The sequence below is a fragment of the Chlorocebus sabaeus genome, chromosome 1 (assembly GCF_047675955.1).
Source record: "Chlorocebus sabaeus isolate Y175 chromosome 1, mChlSab1.0.hap1, whole genome shotgun sequence".
In the NCBI taxonomy this organism is placed as follows: Eukaryota; Metazoa; Chordata; class Mammalia; order Primates; family Cercopithecidae; genus Chlorocebus; species Chlorocebus sabaeus.
The window spans coordinates 90,935,884-90,956,486 of NC_132904.1; the positions used below are offsets into that span (position 1 = coordinate 90,935,884).

Below are 20,603 nucleotides of genomic sequence, written 5' to 3' on the forward strand. Positions count from 1 at the left end.
TTAATTTCTCAGGGCTTGAATCTCAGCATCTGTAAAATGCGGGATTGAGTAGATATTCTTCATGCTCCCTTCCTCTAATCCCTGCTGACCCCACTTTAAAGGTTACCAGTTGTGATATAATTGCAAGTCCAAGAAGCACAGTCCACACACCTGAAGTAAATTTTATTGAGATGAGCAATTTACAATAAAACACTTTACAGCACATTGGAAAAACTCAAGTTTCACAAATTTTACATTCACAAATACAAGTCACTTTTTGCTCAAAGGCACACAGGGACCTTGGGGAAGGGAAGACCTAATGAGCCATCAGTGGGTGCTCCCCAGAGAAAAAGGTTTTCTCTGGGACTTGGCAGAACTGAAGGTCCCTGACTAACAACGGTTCAACTTAGGGTTTTAAAAATTTTATGATGATGTGAAAGCAATACACATTCAGTAGAAACCATACTTCGCATATCCATACAACCTTTCCGGTTTTCACTTTCAGTACAGTACTCAATAAATTACGTGAGCTATTTAATACTTCATTACAAGATAGGCTTTGTGTTAAATGGTTTTTTCCCAATTGTAGTCTAATATAAGTGTTCTCAGAACATTTAAGGTAGGCTTGGCTAAGCTACGATGTTCAGTAGGTTGAGCGTATTCAATGAATTTTCAACTTCCAATATTTTGGACTTATGATGGGTTCACTGAGATGTAAGTCAAGGAGCTTCTGTATTCCCAGACACCCTCAGAGAGGAGTGAAGTGCAACATCCTCCATGCTTCCCAGAGCAGGACAAACCTTCTGTATTCCTGCTGTCTTGTCTCATTCTGGTTCACAGAATTTTTTTTTTTTTTTTAGATAGAATCTTGCTCTGTCACCCTTGCTGGAGTGCAGTGGTATGATCTCAGCTCACTGCAAGCTCCGTCTCCCGGGTTCACACCATTCTCCTGCCTCAGCCTCCCTAGAAGCTGGGACTACAGGTGCCCACCACCACGCCCGGCTAATTTTTTGTATTTTTAGTAGAGATGGGGTTTCACCGTGTTAGCCAGGATGGTCTCGATCTCCTGACCTCGTGATCCGCCCGCCTCGGCCTCCCTAAGTGCTGGGATTACAGGCGTGAGTAACTGTGCCCGGCCGGTTCATAGAATTTCTATGGCAGCTTTCAGGTGAAACCATTAGCTACTTCTTGACACACCACAGAGACAATAAGTACAGGCACATGAGCCATTTGTCCTGAAAAGTCCCTTTGGGGATCCCTGTGGGCTTAGAAGACTCTTTCTGCCCAATGAAAGTCACGGTTTTGCCCATAATTCAGTAAGTGAGTTTTCAAAATTTTGTGTCTTGAAAATTTTCAACCATCTTCATAAATAGAAACTAGGATAATGAACCCTCATAGTTCATTACCGGGAAGCAGATGATGTGACCAGGTTCAGTTTCAGTTAACAGCCAAGAGGTCTAAGTGACAAACTCTCCCTCAAACCTTAGTTTCCTACTGAGCTCATATCCATGCTTTGCTTTCAGAGTTTATCTGGTGCTCGAAGAAAACCTGAAAGCAGTGTGTCAGTCGCAATTGTTTAGAGCAGGTGAATTAAGCTGGATTCTGCCTGACAGGTCTCTTTTCTGGGTGATACAGTGAGTCATTCAGGACCAGATGGAAGGTGATAAAAACAATCAGTCCCTGGAATGAGATTTCTCTGGCCAGTTAGACCTTTAAGAATTGAGGTTTCTTAAGGATGCATAGGTTTCTGTAAGTCAAAGTGACACCTGAACCACTAAAATGATATTGACAGTGAATGTCCTTTTGAGAAATGGTGTGAAAAAACTCCCATTATTCAGAAAACACAGCAAAATGCCTTTCTAGACAGCTCGGGAGGATGAGGTGTCTAAGCACAATTACTTCCAGCATATTGGAAAGCCTGCTCCCTCATCTCTTGTGAAAACAGAACAACGTTTCACCACCTCTTGTTTTTGCGCAATAGCAGGAGAGGAGGAATCATGCCTCCTGGTTGAGTTTGATTCCCTGGTTCATCGTGAGGCTGCCTCTAAGGAGGGGCATGTAAGCCAGGCCCTTCCCACCACTGTCTATGGTAGGGGGCAGTTCTGTCTGCATGGTGACAGGCTTCACCTTGGGTTCTTCTCACCTCTTCTTCAACTCTTCTGGTGGACACCCCTGGGAAAGGTACCCCTGTTTCTGTTAATTATTACAATCTAAATGAAAAAGTATAAATAAAAAAAAAAGGTCATGCACACATGCACACAGTCACACACACAAAGGAAAACATTGCAAATAGAGCCACAGCATGTTCACAGATGTTATCACAAATGGATGGGATAAGAGAGTGATTGTGTGTGTGTGTGTGTATGCTTTTCTGAATTTTTCTAAGTGGTAATAATAAGTGCGCTTTGTTTTAAGGAACCCAAGTTGGTCCTTTCTTGTCTGCGTATTGCTAGGCCACTGAAGACTTCTGATTCATTATGGCCCAGTGACTCCAGAAAGTGAGGCATAAAAATCTCCACGCCCACTCTGGCTTGCTGGCATTTCCCTGGCCCGTGTACTTGTTTCAAGCAGAGCTCTGTGCATCTGGGTCACCACACCCAAAGTGTGATGCAGGTCTCCCTTCGGGATGCTTAGCAGTAGGAAGGGCTGTAGGGCAGCAGCTGCCCCACAGATGGAGGCAGTTGAATGATTCAGCCCCCATCTGGGCCAAAGTTGTCCTTGCTCCTCTTCCTCAGAGATCCAGACTGCTGTGCCTCCCAGTGTTTCTTAGATGGGAATTTATGAACACATGTCTAGTTGGTGGTGCCTTTTAGTTTTCACATCACATGGGGCTAGGAGGCTGGACAGTTTCCTAGGAATTCAAGAGTCCTACAGCTTCTGCAGGAGCATGTTTCCAGCACTCTGAAGATCATGTGTGAGAATGGGCTCTCTTTCCCTGCCTTGGGTGGAGACAGACCCCTCCCACTCCCTCTTCCCAACCTCCTCTAACTCATTGTCACAATGGGTTCCACAGATGACAGATCTGTCTTACCAGACTGGAGTTGGGAGGTGGGCAGGAGGTTGTTGGCGAGGGGAGCCCTCTGGCCATCATTCTTCTCTGTCCAGGCCACCCTGAAGGAAGGAACCGGGGAGGGTGGCCTGTCCTCCTGAGGCTTGGGAGGTCTTTGACACATGCTCAGTAATGCCTTTAGTTCAATCCTGAAATTCTCGTTCAGCCAGCAGTATATGAAGGGGTTATAGCACGTGCTGCTCATGGCAAACCAGTGGAAGGCAAAGTAGAGGGCATTGTTGGTGCGGATGACCTTGCTGGACAGGAGGAGGACGTAGCAGTTGAGGGGGAACCAGCAGAGGGCAAAAAGGACCACCACCAGCATCAACATTTTGATGGTCGTCTTCTTTTTGCGCCGCAGGGCAAGGTACTGCTCCGTGGTTACATCGCCAATCATGTTACACAGCCACAGTTTCTTGGCCACACGAGCGTAGGCCACAGAGATGATGAGGAGGGGCAGGATGTAGAGCAGGATGAAGGTGGCCAAATCCAGGTACTTCCAGAAGAGGTCAGCTGGCTCAGGGAAGTCTGGCAGGCAGAGGGAGCGCACAATGTCCTCACTGGGGGCAGGAAGTAGGGAGGGGGAGAGAGGTAACAGAAAGGAGTTATTAGTGTGGAAAGTCTTCATCCCAAGAAGCACTGGCCTCTCCTTCCACTGGGCTCCTGGTACATCCATCTAATAAAGCACTTTTGATGCTGTAGCCTAATTATCTGATTACATTTCTGCCTCCCCCACTAGGCTGGGAATTGCATAGAGGTAAAGGACACACCTGAATTTCTCTGTGTTCTCTTAATCTTGTGCAATTCCTAGCCCATAGTAGAGACCCAATAAATATTTCTTGAATAAATGAATGAAATGCTCATGTTCCCAGATTGAAAAGTAACTCATCCTTGAGGAAATCCTAGAATTTCCCATTGTGCTACTTCCCCATTTTAAAGGGAAAACTAAGGCATAAAGAAAAGAAATGATGGGTCTTGAGCATATGAGTGGTAAAGCCTGAACTAACATCTCTTCAGCCACTCATAGAACAAGTATTTATTTTATATGGAATGTACCCCGGTCCTCTTCAGCCTTTTTAGGAATATCCATGTGGCTTGGTGCTCTAGTTCTATGTGCTGGTGGTCATCACTACCAAGAGAGAGAGGAAACTTCCTTTGCTTTTGTTAGGGGGGAAAAAATAAGTCCTCTATGTGGAAAGGTAGAAGGGCAGCCTGGATGTTGGGGGCCTGGGCATGTGATTCATTTCAATGTCCTAGAATTCCTGGAGGGGGCCTTTATAAATTAGTTGAAATCCACCTTCTGGGCTTATTTCTCTTGACCTTGCTTTTGTCACAGGAGTGAGTGTGCGCGTGTGTGTGTGTGCGCGTGTGTGTGTGTGCGCGTGTGTGTGTGCGCGCGTGCGCACGCGTGCTGCAGGTGGGGTGGAGCATGGCTCCTGTGACAGACACTCCCTGGATCCCTGCAGAGCCCCTTTGTCAGTCTGGAGAACCAACCACCCAGCAAGAAACAGCTGGCATCTGTGATCTTCTAGGTGCCTAGGACTCCCCTAAGGCCACCCAAGGCCCTTCCCACGATTCAGTACAGCCATAATTGGCCGGCAGTTTTCAGTTTTTCTAGGAAACACCTGTAACAAAAGACTGAGAGATGGAGAAATAGGAAAGCCCAGTTACCTGGCCTCAAGTTGAGGCCAACTCTGCATTTTCAGTCAGCCCCAGAGCCTCCTGTGGGGCAGGGACAGCTTCCCCTGAAATCACACCCTTCCTTAGTCTGTCCCTGGTCCCTGTCCAGCCTCTGCCACTCTCTTTCCCGTTGCTCTTGGGAGCACTGCCTCAATTAGCCACTTGCAGGTGTACCTGACTTTAAGGCAAAACCTGTCTCTAAGGAAGGTCATCTAACACAACAAATGAAGCCCGGCAGGGTGGCTCATGCCTGTAATCCCAGCACTTTATGAGGCTGAGACGGGCAGATCACCTGAGGTTCAGGAGTTTGAGACCAGCCTGACCAACATGGAGAAACCCTGTCTCTATTAAAAATACAAAATTAGCCAGGCATGGTGGCGCATGCCTATAATCCCAGCTACTCGGGAGGATGAGGCAGGAGAATCACTTGAACCCGGGAGCCAGAAGTTGCATTGAGCCAAGATTGTGCCATTGCACTCCAGCCTGGGCAACAAGAGTGAAACCCCATCTCAATAAATAAATAAATAAATAAATAAATAAATAAATAAATAAAAAGCAGGAGTTACAATCCTAATCTCTGATAAAACAGACTTTAAGCCAACAAATATCAAAAGAGACAAAGAAGGGCATTACATGATGGTAAAGGGATTAATGCAGCAACAAAAGCTAGCTATCCTAAATATATGTACACCGAATACAGGAGCACCCAGATTCATAAAGTAAGTTCTTAGAGACCTACAAAGAGACTCAGACTCCCACACAATAATAATGGGAGACTTTAACACCCCACTGTCAATATTAGACAGATCAATGAGACAAAAAATCAACAAGCATATTAAGGACTTTAACTCAGCTCTGGACCAAATGGACCTAATAGACATCTACAGAACTCTCTACCCCAAATCAACGGAATATACATTCTTCTCAGCACCACATCACGCTTATTCCAAAATTGACCACATAATTGGAAATAAAACACTCCTCAGTAAATGCAAAATAATACAAATAATAACAATCTCTCAGACCGCAGTGCAATCAAACTAGAACTCAGGATTAAGAAACTCACTCAAAACCACACGACTACATGGAAACTGAATAACTAGCTATGAAATGACTACTGAGTAAATAACGAAATGAAGGTAGAAATAAAGATGCTCTTTGAAACCAATGAGAACGAAGACACAACGTACCAGAATCTCTGGGACACATTTAAAGCAGTGTGTAGAGGGAAATTTATAGCACTAAATGCCCACAAGAGAAAGCAGGAAAGATCGAAAATTGACACCTTAACATCAAAATTAAAAGAACTCAAGAAGCAACAGCAAACACATTCAAAAGCTAGCAGAAGACAAGAAATAACTAAGATCAGAGCAGAACTGATAGAGATAGAGACACGAAAACCCCTTAAAAAAAAATCAATGAATCCAGGAGCTGGTTTTTTGAAAAGATCAACAAAATAGATAGACCACTAGCCAGACTAATAAAGAAGAAAAGAGAGAAGAATCAAATAGATGCAATAAAAAATGATATAGGTGATATCACCACTGATCCCACAGAAATACAAACTCCCATCACAGAATACTATAAACACCTCTATACAAACAAACTAGAAAATCTAGAAGAAGTGGATAATTCCTGGACACATACACCCTCCCAAGATTAAACCAGGAAGAAGTCAAAACCCATAACAAACCACTAATAAGTTCTAAAATTGAGGCAGTAATTAATAGTCTACCAAGCAAAAAAAGTCCAGGACCAGATGGATTCACAGCCAAATTATACCGGAGGTACAAAGAGGAGCTGGTACCATTCCTTCTGAAACTATTCCAAACAATAGAAAAAGAAGGAATCCTCCTCAACTCATTTTATTAGGCCAGCATCATGCTGATACCAAAACCTGGCAGAGACACGACAAAAAAAGAAAATTTCAGGCCAATAACCCTGATGAACATCAATACGAAAATCCTCAATAAAATACTGGCAAACTGAATCCAGCGGAACATCAAAAACCTTATCCACCACGATCAAGTCAGCTTCATCCCTGGGATGCAAGGCTGGTTCAACATATACAAATCAATAAACATAATGCATCACATAAACAGAACCAATGACAAAAACCACGATTATCTCAATAGATGCAGAAAAGGCCTTCAACAAAATTCAGCACCTTTTCATGCTAAAAACTCTCAATAAACTGGGTATTAATGGAACGTATCTCAAAGTAATAAGAACTATATGTGACAAACCCACAGCCAATATCATACTGAATGGATAAAAACCGGAAGTATTCCTTTGAAAACTGGCATAAGACAAGGATGCCCTCTCTCACCACTCCTATTCAACATAGTATTAGAAGTTCTGGCCGGGGCAATCAGGCAGGAGAAAGAAAGAAAGGATATTCAAATAAGAAGAGAGGAAGTCAAATTGTCTCTGTTTGCAGATTGTGTATTTAGAAAACCCCATAGTCTCAGCCCAAAATCTCCTTAAGCTGATAAGCAACTTCAGCAAATTCTCAGGATACAAAATCAATGTGCAAAAATCACAAGCATTCCTATACACCAATAACAGAGAAACAGAGAGCCAAATCATGAGTGAACTCCCATTCACAATTGCTACTAAGAGAATAAAATACCTAGGAATACAACTTACAAGAGATGTGAAGGATCTCTTCAAGGAGAACTACAAACCACTGCTCAACAAAATAAAAGAGGACACAAACAAATGGAAACACATTCCATGCTCAAGGATAGGAAGAAACAATATCATGAAAATGGCCATACTGCCCAAAGTAATTTATAGATTCAATGGTATCCCCATCAAGCTACCACTAAGTTTCTTCACAGAATTGGAAAAACTACTTTAAACTTCATATGGAACCAAAAAAGAGTCCACATAGCCAAGACAATCTTGGGCAAGAAGAACAAAACTGGAGGCATCACGCTACCTGACTTCAAACTATACTACAAGGCTACAGTAACCAAAACAGCATGGTGCTAGTACCAAAACAGATATATAGACCAAAGAAACAGAACACAGGCCTCAGAAAAAACACCACACATCTACAACCACCTGATCTTTGACAAACCTGACACAAACACGCAAGGGGGAAAGATTCCCTATTTAATAAATGTTGTTGGAAACACTGGCTAGCCATATGCAGAAAACTGAAACTGGACTCCTTTTTTACACTTTATACAAAAATCAACTCAAGATGGATCAAAGACTTAAACTAAGACCTAGGATCATAAAAATCCTAGAATGGGCAATACCCTTCAGGCTGTAGGCATGGGCAAAGACTTCCTTTTAGTGTCTAAAACACCAAAAGCAATGGCAACAAAAGCCAAAATTGATAAATGGGATCTAACTAAACTAAAAAGCTTCTGCACAGCAAAAGAAACTACCATCAGAGTGAACCTACAGAATGGGAGAAAATTTTTGCAATCTATCTATCTGACAAAGGGCTAATATCCAGGATCTACAAAGAACTTAAACAAATTTACGAGAAAAAAAAAAAACATCAAAAAGTGGGCAAAGGATATGAACAGACACTTCTCAAAAGAAGACATTTATGCAGCCAAGAGACATTTGAAAAAATGCTTGTCATCACTGATCATCAGATAAATGCAAATCAAAATTACAGTGAGATACTATCTCACACCAGTTAGAATGGCAATCATTAAAATGTCAGGAAACAATTGATGCTGGAGAGGATGTGAAGAAATAGGAATGCTTTTACACTGTTGGTGGGAGTGTAAATTAGTTCAACCATTGTGGAAGACAATGTAGTGATTCCTCAAGGATCTAGAACTAGAAATACCATTTGATCCAGCAATCCCGTTATTGGGTATGTACCCAAAGGATTATAAATCAGTCTACTATAAAGACATATGCACACATATGTTTACTGCGGCACTATTCACAATAGCAAAGACTTGGACCAACCCAAATGTCCATCAATGATAGACTGGATTAAGAAAATGTGGCACACATACACCATGGAATACTATGCAGCCATAAGAAAGGATGAGTTCATGTCCTTTGCAGGGACATGGATGAAGCTGGAAACCATTGTTCTCAGCAAACTATGACAAGAACAGAAAATCAAACACCACATATTCTCACTCATAAGTGAGAGTTGAACAATGAGAACACATGGACATAGAGAGAGGAACATCATACACTGGGGCCTGTCAGGGGGTGGGAACTAGGTGAGGAACAACATTAGGAGAAATACCTAATGTAGGTGACGGGTTGATGGGTGCAGCAAACCACCAGGGTACGTGTATACCTATGTAACAAAACTACATGTTCTGTACATGCACCCCATAATTTAAAGTATAATTTAAAAATTTTTAAAAAAGACATACCAGTGACCAACAACAACAATAACAAATGACAAAAATCACTCTAAGAGGCTGGGCACAGTGGCTCATGCCTGTAATCTCAGCACTTTGGGAGCCCAAGGTGGGCAGATAACCTGAGGTCAGAAGTTCAAGACCAGCCTGGCCAACATGGTGAAACCCCGTCTCTACTAAAAACACAAAAAATTAGCCAGGAATGGTGGTGCGTGCCTGTAATCCCAGCTACTTGGGAAGCTGAGGCAGGAGAATTGCTTGAACCCCGGTGGCGGAGGTTACAGTGATCTGAGATCCTGCCATTGCACTCCAGCCTGGGCAACAGAACGAGACTTTGTCTCAAAAAAAAAAAAAAAAGTCACTCTAAGATCATTCATTCAGTAAATGTGTGGAGACAGTAAGCTAAGAGTGGGGATCACCGAGATAACAAAGAAACAGGGCCAGTTCTTCCCAAACTGACAGTGCAGCAGGGAGATCACCTAATGAAGCAGTTTAAGTTTTAAAAAACTGTGTGTTGAAAGAAAGACGTTCTCATTCAGTAGAGCATAAGATAAACATGCACAGGAGGTGGGGGAGATAGAGAAGCCTGCCTCAGGCTCAGACTTGCATGCAGGTTTTGTTTGTAGATAGTGTGAGTGGTTTACACCTTGCTCCTTTTCAACAAGGCCTTGGTGACTGGGATCTCAGGCTGCGTGAGTACAGCACCCTGGTGACAGACGCTGATAACTATTGCTTTGTCCTTGTAGAGAACCCCGGAAAGAGAATAAGGGAGAAGCTAAAGAAGAGAGAAAGCAGACAAAATGTAGAGGACAGGCATGGACCAGGAGGTAACAGGATGGGAGTGAGCCAGAGAAAGACTCAGTGAGGCAGGTACTAGTCACTCAGAGAGTTGTGAGCTCCTGGGGGCCTCAGGTATTCCTTGGTCGAGCCTGACTCGGGAGAAGACGCGAATCACCAGGTGGATCCCTACGAATTCATCTCACCTGTATTTGAAGGTAAATAATTTCTGGCAGATAGCATGTGGGAGTGAAAAGAACGTAGCCATGGTCCAGATGACAGCGATGTAGATGACACCCTTTGTGATTGAGATCCGGGGTTTCAAGGGGTGCATAATGACCTGGAAAACAAGCAAACCGCATCACTAACTGAAGACATTTTGGAACAAATCAGAAATCTGGGCCAGGTGCAGGAGCTCACGCCTGTAATCCCAGCACTTTGGGAGGCTGAGGCAGAAGAATCACTTGAGCCCAGGAGTTCTAGACCAGACTGGGCAACATAGTGAGACCCTGCCTCTCTCTATTTTTTTTTTTTAAATGAAAATACATAAATAAATAAAAAGAAATCTGGATGGCACAGCTCACTTGTCATATAAGGCAGGCCCTATTGATAAAGTCAAGCACCCCTTATGTTCATTATCGAGCCCTTGAGCTACACCAGGTAGCTGCTGGGGGAGAGGAGGCCCAGCCATGTCCCACCCAACAGCCCACCTCCAGAGGAGGAAAGAAAGGGTCATCTGGATTCAGAGACCCGGGGCAGGTCATCTGCCTCTTGCTGATCATACTCAGGCTGAACCAGGGTCCAGTGAGAGGATTGGGAAGGGGTCTAGGAGGAAGGCTGCTCACATGGCATCACAGTGAGGCTGGGAGAGGAGCAAGTCCATGGTCAGCTCCCATCTCCTCGGGACCTGAGCTCATCTTCCCATGATTCTAGACCCCTTAGGTTATGATGGACTCTGAGAGGGTCTGACAGACAGGAAGAGACCATTCTCATCACTCATCCTGGGAAGCTGCATGGGCACTTATGTGGGAACTCCCAACATGTTTATGAAAGCCATTACTAAAATTGCAGCAGGCCCCAAGTCTCACACACCCATAATAAACTCAGTGTTGCAGGCTTCAGGCTGAAATGCATCTTGGAGTTGCTACTGTATATCAATCAATTCTCCTAAAAGGTTTAAATAAAGACTTAGGGATTTAAAACCATCCTCATTTTCAGATGAGAACATTCTTTTTTGAAAAAGGCATTTGTGATAGGTTAGTCCAGCGTTAGGGGGAAGAGGTCAGGAAGAGGTGCCACCACCTCTAGATGCCATCCCAGAACACACTGGACATTCTGGCTGTGTCCTGAACTTTTTTTTTATTCCTCCCAGTGTTTTCAAGGTTTTATGGGAAGAAGCAATGAGGCTTCAGAAGCTGACAGCATATCTCCGTTCTGGATTCAGCCATCTCTGCCCCTCACACTCTTGTGTTCAGATTGCTGAAGAGAGTGGCAGCCTGGGGCAGAGGCTCCAAGCACTTCTCAAAGACTCCGTTGACCTTGGGACAGAGCCCCTTGTTGGGGTATATGTTGCGGTAACATGGTCAACATGAGCAAGGCTTTGCCCCTATTCCCCAGACCCACCCTTAGCCCATGGTCAGTGCTCGGTTGCGTTAATCTGGGGTAAGCATAGGCCAGGTAAAAGTAATCAGAAGTCCTTCTAGTTAAATTAAGGGAGACAGTTAAGAAAAGGCAGGAAATACTGATATGCAAACTTTTCACACTTTACACTAAAGCATCTGCAACATACATTAAGAGTTGATTCTTACAAAATTATGGCATTTCAGAGATAAAGAGATCTCAAAATTTGACTAGTCCCATCCCTTATCAGATGCAGGAATCTCCTCAAATACCTCCCCATCAAGTTGTCATTCTCACTTTGCTTAAATATGGCTGGTGACATGAAACTCATTACCTCCCAGGCAGGTGTGTCTACCTTTAGACACATCTACGAGAGAATTCTTCCCACATTGGACTGACTGTATCTTTGAAACTGCATCTTTGAAGCCTCCTATCCCGTGGTCCTTGTTGCATCTCATGGTGCTACTCAGAATAAATCTCATCTTTCTGTGTCTGGTGGCCCTCATAATACTGGCCTTGTAGATTCCTTTGAGCCTTCTCAGAACAGCATGGTCTAGTGACTGGAACATGGGCTTGGAGCCAGACAGACCTCAGTCCTAATCCTAGCTTCACCATTCATAGGCACATGATCTTGAAAAAGCTACATATGCACTTTACTGAGCCTCCATTCTATAATTCAGCATAGGTCTAAGCATACAACGTGAGTTCATTGAGTAAGCATGGAAAAGGCGCCTGGCATGAAGCTGTCCTACTTAGATGTCCTGGTCAGTTCCTTTCACCATATATACCTATGAGCTTCCCATGGGGGCAGAACTGTTAGAATACCTTCCTGACCCAGGGCTGCCATGCTCCACTGCAATGCCTGCTCTTGCCACCTGGACATCCTGGCTTGTTTTCCGCCTGAACAGCCTGAATTGGTAAATATTCATTTCTCACTCTGAAGCCTCGTCTCTGACCTGCAATTACTCCTCTCCTTTAATCTGTGATTTTCCGGGTTTGCTTTTCTATCCTCAAAACAAGCTCACTAATTTCTGAGACAGAAAATGCCAGCAATGGCCGGGCACGGTGTTTCACGCCTGTAATCCCAGCACTTTGGGAGGCCGAGGTGGGTGTATTACCTGAGGTCAGGAGTTCAAGACCAGCCTGGCCAATATGGCGAAACCCCACCTCTACTAAAAGTACAAAAATTAGCCGGGCATGGTGGCAGGCACCTCTAATCCCAGCTACTCAGGAGGCTGAGGCAGGAGAATTCCTTGAACCCAGGAGGCAGAGGTTGAGTCAAGATGGCGCCACTGCACTCCAGCCTAAGCGACAAGAGTGAGACTCTGTCTCAAAAAAAAAAAAAGAAAAGAAAAAGAAAAAAGAAAATGCCAGCAATGAGTATTCATTGGATCAACAAACTAAGAATAACTTTCTGTGACAATTAGGACAAAGGGTTTAATATCACTAACTTATGTGTTCATGTTGATCAATAAGAAGAGAAACACACTCATTGAAAACTGGGTTAAAACACTGTCTTCGGAGCCCCTGCAACTTCCAGGAAGGGGAAGCAAGACAGGGAAGAGCAGAGCATTAGGGGTAGGTGCCCTCACCTGGTGGCGGTCCACCGCAATGGCTGTCAGCGTCAGTGCTGAGACGTGCAGGGAGCAGTACTGGGCAAAGCGGCTGACATGGCACATGCCCTTCCCAAATATCCATGTGCTGTTCACAAAGCGAACCTGGAGATGAGCCCAAAGATGTTAGGAGACAGACAGGCCTTGACTTTGACACCCATCCCTAGAGGTCTCTGAGGAGCATGCCCTTAGGAGGATTCCTCCACCTCCTCCCTTCTTTCTGTCTATGAGACTGAATTGTGGAGTAAACATGATTTTCTCCAGCACAACTCATTTTCATTCATTCAATTCAGCAAACCCTGATCATGCTTCTGGGCCAGGCTCCGTTAGGTGCCAGGAGAGCTTGGGAAGGATGTGGGCTTTGGAGTTGGACTTCCCACCTCTAACAGTTTCTTACTGTGAGGGCCTGGGCAAGATAGGTAACCTCTCTGAATCTGTTTCCTCATTTGCAAAAAAAAAAAAAAAAAAAAGCGCCATCAAAAATCTCTTCCTTATAGGCTTAGTATAAGGTTTAAATTTTTTAAATGTCTGTAAAGGGCAAAACACAATGTCTGGCAGATTGTTCAGCTATTATTAGAAGTAAATAGTAGCTATTTTTATGTGCAATAACAAAATTCACTCTTGGTCCACACAAGTTCACTCTAGTAGGGGAGACACATCTGAATTGTCACAACACAGCATGCATGCAGGCTGTGCTGGCAAATCTTGGCTAAACTGGCCTTGCAGGTCATCATCTGGGGTGGAGATCCAGGGACCTGGAGAGGTGTTGACAGGTGTGGGGAGAGAAGACAAGCTCTCAAAACCGTGTAGGGCCCTAGAAGCAGGCCCGGTCCTTATCCCACATCACCCAGCACTATTTACTCATTCAATTAGTACTTGAGCAGCTCCTGTGAGTAACATCCCATGCCTGAGAGATTGAGCATTGATTCTGATTAAGGAGTTGGCAGCCAGGGCAGAGGAGGGTCAACTCAAGTGCAAGACAGAAAGTAATCAATGCTTTGTAGAGACCCAGACAAAGGGCAATGGGGCCACCAGATAGGAATGGGAGGGGGCAGAGGCACAGAGGCATAGAAACAGGGCAAGTCGGCCCAAGAGAAGGAGTATAATGTAGTGACTTACAGCAGAGTGTTTGCCACTGATCACTGTGACCTTGGGCAAGGCATTGGGCCCTCTGAGCCCCACTTTCCTCATCTGTAAAATGGGCTAACCCTTTTCACATGGTTGTTACATCAATCAAGGTTGATAACATATGTAAAGTAGGTACAATAGTGCCTAGTACATTAACGCTATCAACTGCCATTATTACAACATATGAGACATACAACATATTATTATTACAACATATGAGGCTTCTGCCTCCCCTGCCCACTCCTCCACTGTGCTTCCTGCTGCTCCAGCTTCATTGAGCCACTCAGCATTCCCACAACACACCATGAACTTTGATGCTTCAATGCCTTTGTTCTCCCTGGTCCCTCTGTCTGCACTAAGTGTTCATCTCGACCTGGAAAATTCCTATTCAGCCAGGTCCTGTTGAAATGTCACATTCTTTGCAGTCTCCTTTAACCCTCTCATGGGACTCTGATGGGTCGGAATGAAAGACTCCCTCCTCCAGGCTCCACTACATTCTGTGTACATCTATCTCTTATCTACCAGGGGAACTGTAAGTAATTGTCTGCTTTTCTCCCCATTATCAGGGCTGGGTTTCATGCTGACTGCAGTAGATGAAGTGGATAGGAAGGGAGACCAGGGAAGAAGGATATCATTGCCAATCAGCCAAAGACAGGCATGCCTTTCCCAGTGGGGGAGCCTGAGCTGAGTAGGCCGAGGGGTTGGAAGCCCCTCCCCATAACCTTCTCCCTTTCCTACCTGCCAGCACCTTATAAGCTGTAATCCAAATTTGGATTGGGGCAGTTTGATGGATCAGGTTCAAGGCTAAGCTGCTTTGGCTCATACTGGAGGGGGTGCTGGGTTCTGAGGACCTTGACATCCTATATATCTCTTGCAGGAGATCCTCTGGGGCAGGTATTGCCAGCTGTCAGGTGTAGCCTGTCCTTGAGTCCATGGCCTCCCTACCCCTTCTTGTGTCTGCTGCAGATCCAGCCCTGCATCCTGGCTCTGGGCAGCAGCAAAAAAGGCCATGTTCTGTGGTTTCCCAGTGCCCAACCTGGGTAGACCAGCCCAACCGCACCATTGTAGGTTCTCAGGTCAGAAACCAAGGAAGGGGCAAGGGGTGGCAGGGATGCTGTTGTCTTGTGCTTTGAGACACCCAGGGAGGAGGGGAGTATTTGAAAGCCCACTCATCCTTGGGTAATGCCCAGGGGATATTGAGCAGCTATCAATACGTTAGATGTAGGCTGAAAGGAGATCAGAACAAGTCCAGGGTTTGGAGTAGCAGAAGCTAAACATGGTCCAAGAGTGTTCTTTACTCCCAGCTGGCTGGCTTAGTGGACCGACCTCTGGATTTGAGTTAGGGGATGGAATTCTCACCCTCGATCTGCCAGCTACTGGCCAGGTGGCTTTGGACAAGGGACTGAACCTCTCTGTGCCCTAGTTTTCTCATCTGCAAAATGTGAGTAATATTCTAATAAGTGAGGATGAAAAAGAGAATGTGAGGGCACTTTTTCAATATAAGATTTGGAAGGATGTTCACACAGCTGATGGACTTGTGGGGATTCATCCTGTGTTTTTTGCTTGTCTGTGATATCTGGTTGTGTGTGTACGAGAGATAGTGGGGAGAGAGACAGACAGGGATTAACAGATATTGCTTTAGTAATCACTCAAATAATAGTTATTCCATAAAATGAAAAAATATAACACACTAGAGAAACATGCAGTATAACTGTCACTATGGTTGCTCAGTCATCGCCCTTACAGTCCCAAAGCATCCATGAGAGCCACACTCCCTGGTCACAGCGGGACACCACCAGTGCTAAGTAGCCAGGGCTTGGGGGAGGAATCCCATTAGCTGCAATGTGCAAATGCCCCCAGCCTGCCCGATCTCTGTGGCCCAAGCCCACTCCCCTCATTTCTTCCTCAACAGACCTCAAACACAGCCTCATTATCAACCCACAGAAGGGAAATGCACTTTAAATAAGTGGTCTGGGAAAATGCACTTAATGTTCCATTAAAAATTAGCAGTTGTTTGATATTTCAGTTGTAGCACAAAGCAGCATCCCATGGGTACGGTGGGGCACTGAATAGGCTGAACTTCAGAGGGAGGGGGACCTGATCATCTCTGCTGACATTTCAGGGGCATTGATTTACTGCTCAATTATCAAGCAAGCCCAGACCCAGTGAGATTAAACAGGAAATGGTCATTCATTTCCAGCTGGCTGCAGACACTCAAACTATTGACCCAATGCCACCTCCGCAGAAGCTCTGGCTTATAAAGTGATGAGACAGAAAGAAGTGGGGAGGAATCAGAGTGTGGCAGGGGAGAGAGAGGAAGAGAGGAGAGGAGGGGAGAGGAGAGAGAATAGAAAAATAAAATCACAGAGAGACTGACAAGAAGAAAAAGAGATAAGAGGTGAGGAGACAGAGAGGAATAGGGAGACAGAAAGACAGAAAAAAAAAAGATGAGGACACACAGACAGAGAGGGAGAAGAAAGACAGAAAGACTTCAGAGAGACAGAGACTGAAAGAAAGACTAAGAAAAACAGAGGAGAGAGTCAAGAACCGAGATGACAGAGGAGAGAGAAAAGAGACTAGGAGAGGAAGACAGAGGCAGAGGAGAGGAGAAATGAGGAGGAAGAGAGACGTGGAGACAGAAGTGGGGACCCACAGAGAGACACAGAACGGCAGAGGGAGGCCGGAGAACTGAGACAGGAGAGGGAGACGAAGAGAGAAGGTGGGGCGGCAGGCAGCGGGCCCCTTACCAAAGTGAAGGGGGTGTTGAGCAGCGTGATCATTATGTCGGCAACTGCCAGGTTGACGATGAAGAGGCTGGTGGCCGAGTGCATTCGCTGGTTCTTAAAGATGACATGACAGACCAGGACGTTGCCAAAGAGTGAGAAGACAATGATGAAGGAGTAAGCCACGATGAGCAGGGCTTTCACCGTGGGGTTCTGGGACTCGGCGCCGTAGCGCCGCCTGCCCACAAAGTTCTGCCAGTCGGAGAAGGTGTAGTTGTTCCAGGAGAAGAAGTGCGAGGCATTGGGCACGGCCAGGGCCGCCTCCAGGCTCTGCTCGTCGGCCCGGCCCTCGTGGGGCTCGGTGGCTCTCACCAAGGGGAGGAGACAGAGCACCAAGAGGTGAGGGACCATTTTGCAGGAGCCACCCCTCCCCTTGGAGCCTGCGGGTCGGGCGCCCTCTCGCCGGGCTCGGGGCCGCAGCCGGAGTGCGGGGCGCAGAGCGTGCAAGGCCGTCCCGAGGAGCCAGTTAGCCTGGACCCGCGGAGCACCGCGCAGCCCGCCAGCAGCCCGCGGTCGGCACCCCAGCTCCGGGTTTGTTGGAGCACTTTTATATCTCTGCTCCCACCAGGCTGCTAGGGAGCGCCTCTGCCTATTGGGCAGCGCGGCGTCTCTCGCGGCGACGGTGACGCGCTCCAGCTCTGACAAGCCTCGCTCCCCCCACCCTGCCGGCGGCGCCGTTGCTGCCCCCACCCCTAGCCGTTCCCACTCCCGCCCGTAACTCCTCCGACAGGGCTTCACTTCGGGGTCTCCTTCCCCAGCGCGTACATGCTCGCGTGGTGTCGGCTTAGCCTCTTGTAAAGGAAGTAGACAGGCGGGTGGGAGGAAGCCCACAGGGGCGTTTGGGATGATAAGGGAGCATGCTGGCAAAGCCGGGTCAGTAACAAGGATATATTCCATTTGTTTCCACTTAAGCCTTAGCTTTGGCACAGTTTCAATATCGAAGTGGATGGCTGCGTCCCGGCGGTCCCAGGAAAAAGGCAAACCAGAAATTAGAGACGTTAAGGATTCTCCAAGTCCCCCGAGTATCCAGGTGTCAGCGGTGCTGGAGGGCTTATTAAAGGTTTACGGTTTGACAGTCCCCAGGACTGCAATCTGGGGAGCTTTGTTTTTCAAGGAAACTCTTCAAAGCAGTTCTGATGGCATCAAAGAAGCGAAGAAGCGAAGGAAAAGAGTTTAGCTATGTGCTCACCTCTTGGGTAATAGTTTTTCTGCCATGGAAGTCCGTGAAGCTGTATCTTTATAGGGGTATGATGAGCCATGTTGTTTTTCATTCCCCACCTAGTTCTCCAGGAAACCTTGCTATCATGCTCACCTGTTTTCACTTCCACTGTGAAAACTCTCCCAGTCACTGGGTCCTCTGCCACCCACATGCCTGTGGTAAAGACCATGGGCTCTGTAATTAGGGTTTAATCCCAGCTTTGTCACTTCCTAGCTGTGAAATCTTGAGCAAGCCATTTAACATTTTTGGTCTTGGTTAAAAGGCTTTCTTTTCCTAAATGTGAGGTTTTCAGAGACCCCTCTATACATCTCTCACTGCATTGCCCTCTGGTGCAAGAGATGCAATATGTGGTTGACTACTTGTAACCACCCCTGACCCCCAACAGGAAACACCATGTAGATTCTTTCCATTGTGTCAACGTGCCCTGGGGAGCAGTGTGCTTGGGCTGGGACCCAAACAATGACTCAAACCTAGGTATCACTCTTGTCTCCAGTTTTCCACTTCACATGTACTCTTCAAGCAACTGTGTCTGGAGGAAAGTATGGCTAGCAGATATCCCTCAATTATACTGAAGGACCTGGCAGGTCTCACAGGATTAAGTGGCTGAAATAGGGGATTATGTGACAGATCCTAGAAGGGACAAGGTGCTAGGCTGATGAAATAATACATCTTTAGCTCTAGGAAATAAACCAAGAGACTGCCTGTAAACACTTAAAGCTTTGGTAGACTTGCTGCTCCATCAAGATGACTTGGCATCATCTTGAGAGGCAAGGCTGGAATATGATGGTCATTTAGAAAACAGAATCCTAGTCAAAAGAACTGTGCCCAGTGTCAAGAAAGAATGTATGGATAGAAGAGGAATAGTCAGCGTCAAGCTCAGAGAAAGAAATCAAAGGTAGCCCATGCTCTTCCAAGCACTCTCTTCCAAGTACCCCAACAGGTGCTTGCTAGCAGGCATATTTGTAATCTGGGCCACCTAACTAAGGTCTTCACATTGATTCCCTTCTCATCATGCCCACCTTGTAAGTGTGAGGACATTTACACCAGAAGCCTGAAACTTTCTCTCTGAAAGAGGTGAGGTGTTTTAGTTCTTCTTAGCTTTCCCCAAAAGCATCTCCTAAGCCAAATACTCTAGTGAGAGGGTTCATTTGAGAGATGAAGGCAAACACCAATAGGGAAGTGGAGAAGCGTGACAAGAAAGGGAAAGCAACCAATAAAGAGTGTTGTCAAGCCAGCTACCACGGTGGGTGACAAGCTGAAGTCTGCTGGGAAGCCAGTGTAAGGTGTACACATCAGCTATCCAAGCCAAGGGGTGACAGAGCTGTGATATCTGTACTCCACCTCCTGTTAGTTACTGGTTGAAGGCTTCTCCCAGGGGTGTGCTCCTTCTCCCAGGATGCTCCTGAACTTCTGGCCTGCCATGTGGATAGTCAAAATGGGCTCCAGAGGCAAAAGGACTCAGGCAAATAAATGCTACTGCTGGCAGTTACAAGTTGCACTGGTGTGCTCTGAAAGGGGGAGGAGGTCCAGAGAAAATCCAAGGGTAGGCATGAGGTCTGGAATCACTTCCTCTTCCTCTTCCCCAGGCATTCAGCTCTCCACTCAGCCAGGCCTGAGCCCTGCCAAGCCCTCCTCTCAGCCCAGCACCACTGCCCCAAACTTATCCTGAACTTCTGAAGTCACAGTCTTTAATGAAACAAGAATATCCCCCCACCTTACCCCACACGAAGGCTGAGTTATTAAAAGAAGTTCTTTTCTCAGAGGCATTATGGGTACTGTAAATCACTGTTGTTCTTACTAAGTGGTTACAGGAAGTCACAAGCAGCTCTTACAGTGAACCAGCCTCTTGTTTTGTATATTACAAATAAAACCAAGGACACTGAATAGTCAGTTTGTGCCAAATAGTAAGTATAGTCCTAGATCTCTAATAATAGTCACACATAGTAAACACAGCAAAGAGCAGAGGGTTTCACTCTCGCAAATGTACTTGAAACAACAACAAAAATAAAACACTTCACACTATTTTAATAAAAATGAGACCAAGAATTATAGAATATAGTAGTCCCCCCTTATTCATGGGGTAAACATTCCAAGATTCCCAGTGGATGCCCAAAACTGTGGATAGTACCAAACCATACACAGGCTACACATGAATTTCTTTTTCCCTCTTCACAATTTCATGGATAGAAGATTCATTCTTATTACAGATCTCAGCAGCCTCAGCTTACGATTTTCCCCCCTTATTAAATCAAGAGCTTTCACCTTTTCACATAATGGAAGTATTTTACAGCTTCTAGCTGGCATATGCTTATTGCCAGCATCGCTACTCTTGCAGCTTTGGGGCTATTATAAGTAAAATACCGGTTAGTTGAACACAAGCACTGCAATACCTTTACGGGA

General features: G+C 45.7%; 1 protein-coding gene across 1 annotated transcript; it reads right to left on the reverse strand.

The window, feature by feature from the left end:
- Positions 1 to 268: 268 nt before the first annotated feature.
- On the reverse strand, positions 269 to 17,564 carry GPR83 (G protein-coupled receptor 83). Its single transcript, XM_008020561.3, has 4 exons — positions 16,949 to 17,564; positions 13,053 to 13,178; positions 10,047 to 10,180; positions 269 to 3,588 (listed from the first exon to the last, which is right to left on the reverse strand). The coding sequence occupies exons 1-4, from the start codon at positions 17,333 to 17,335 to the stop codon at positions 2,964 to 2,966; spliced, it is 1,272 nt and encodes a 423-aa protein (XP_008018752.1). The 5' UTR covers positions 17,336 to 17,564; the 3' UTR covers positions 269 to 2,963.
- Between the last annotated feature and the right edge of the window lie 3,039 nt (positions 17,565 to 20,603).

Bases quoted from the DNA above. Each gene is read 5' to 3' on its own strand.
- GPR83 (XM_008020561.3), bottom strand. From the start codon at position 17,335: ATGGTCCCTCACCTCTTGGTGCTCTGTCTCCTCCCCTTGGTGAGAGCC. The intron at 13,179-16,948 runs GTAAGGGGCCCG...GCTCATCTCCAG, and splicing joins TCAACACCCCCTTCACTTTG to GTTCGCTTTGTGAACAGCAC. The intron at 10,181-13,052 runs GTGAGGGCACCT...CTTGTTTTCCAG, and splicing joins TTGCGGTGGACCGCCACCAG to GTCATTATGCACCCCTTGAA.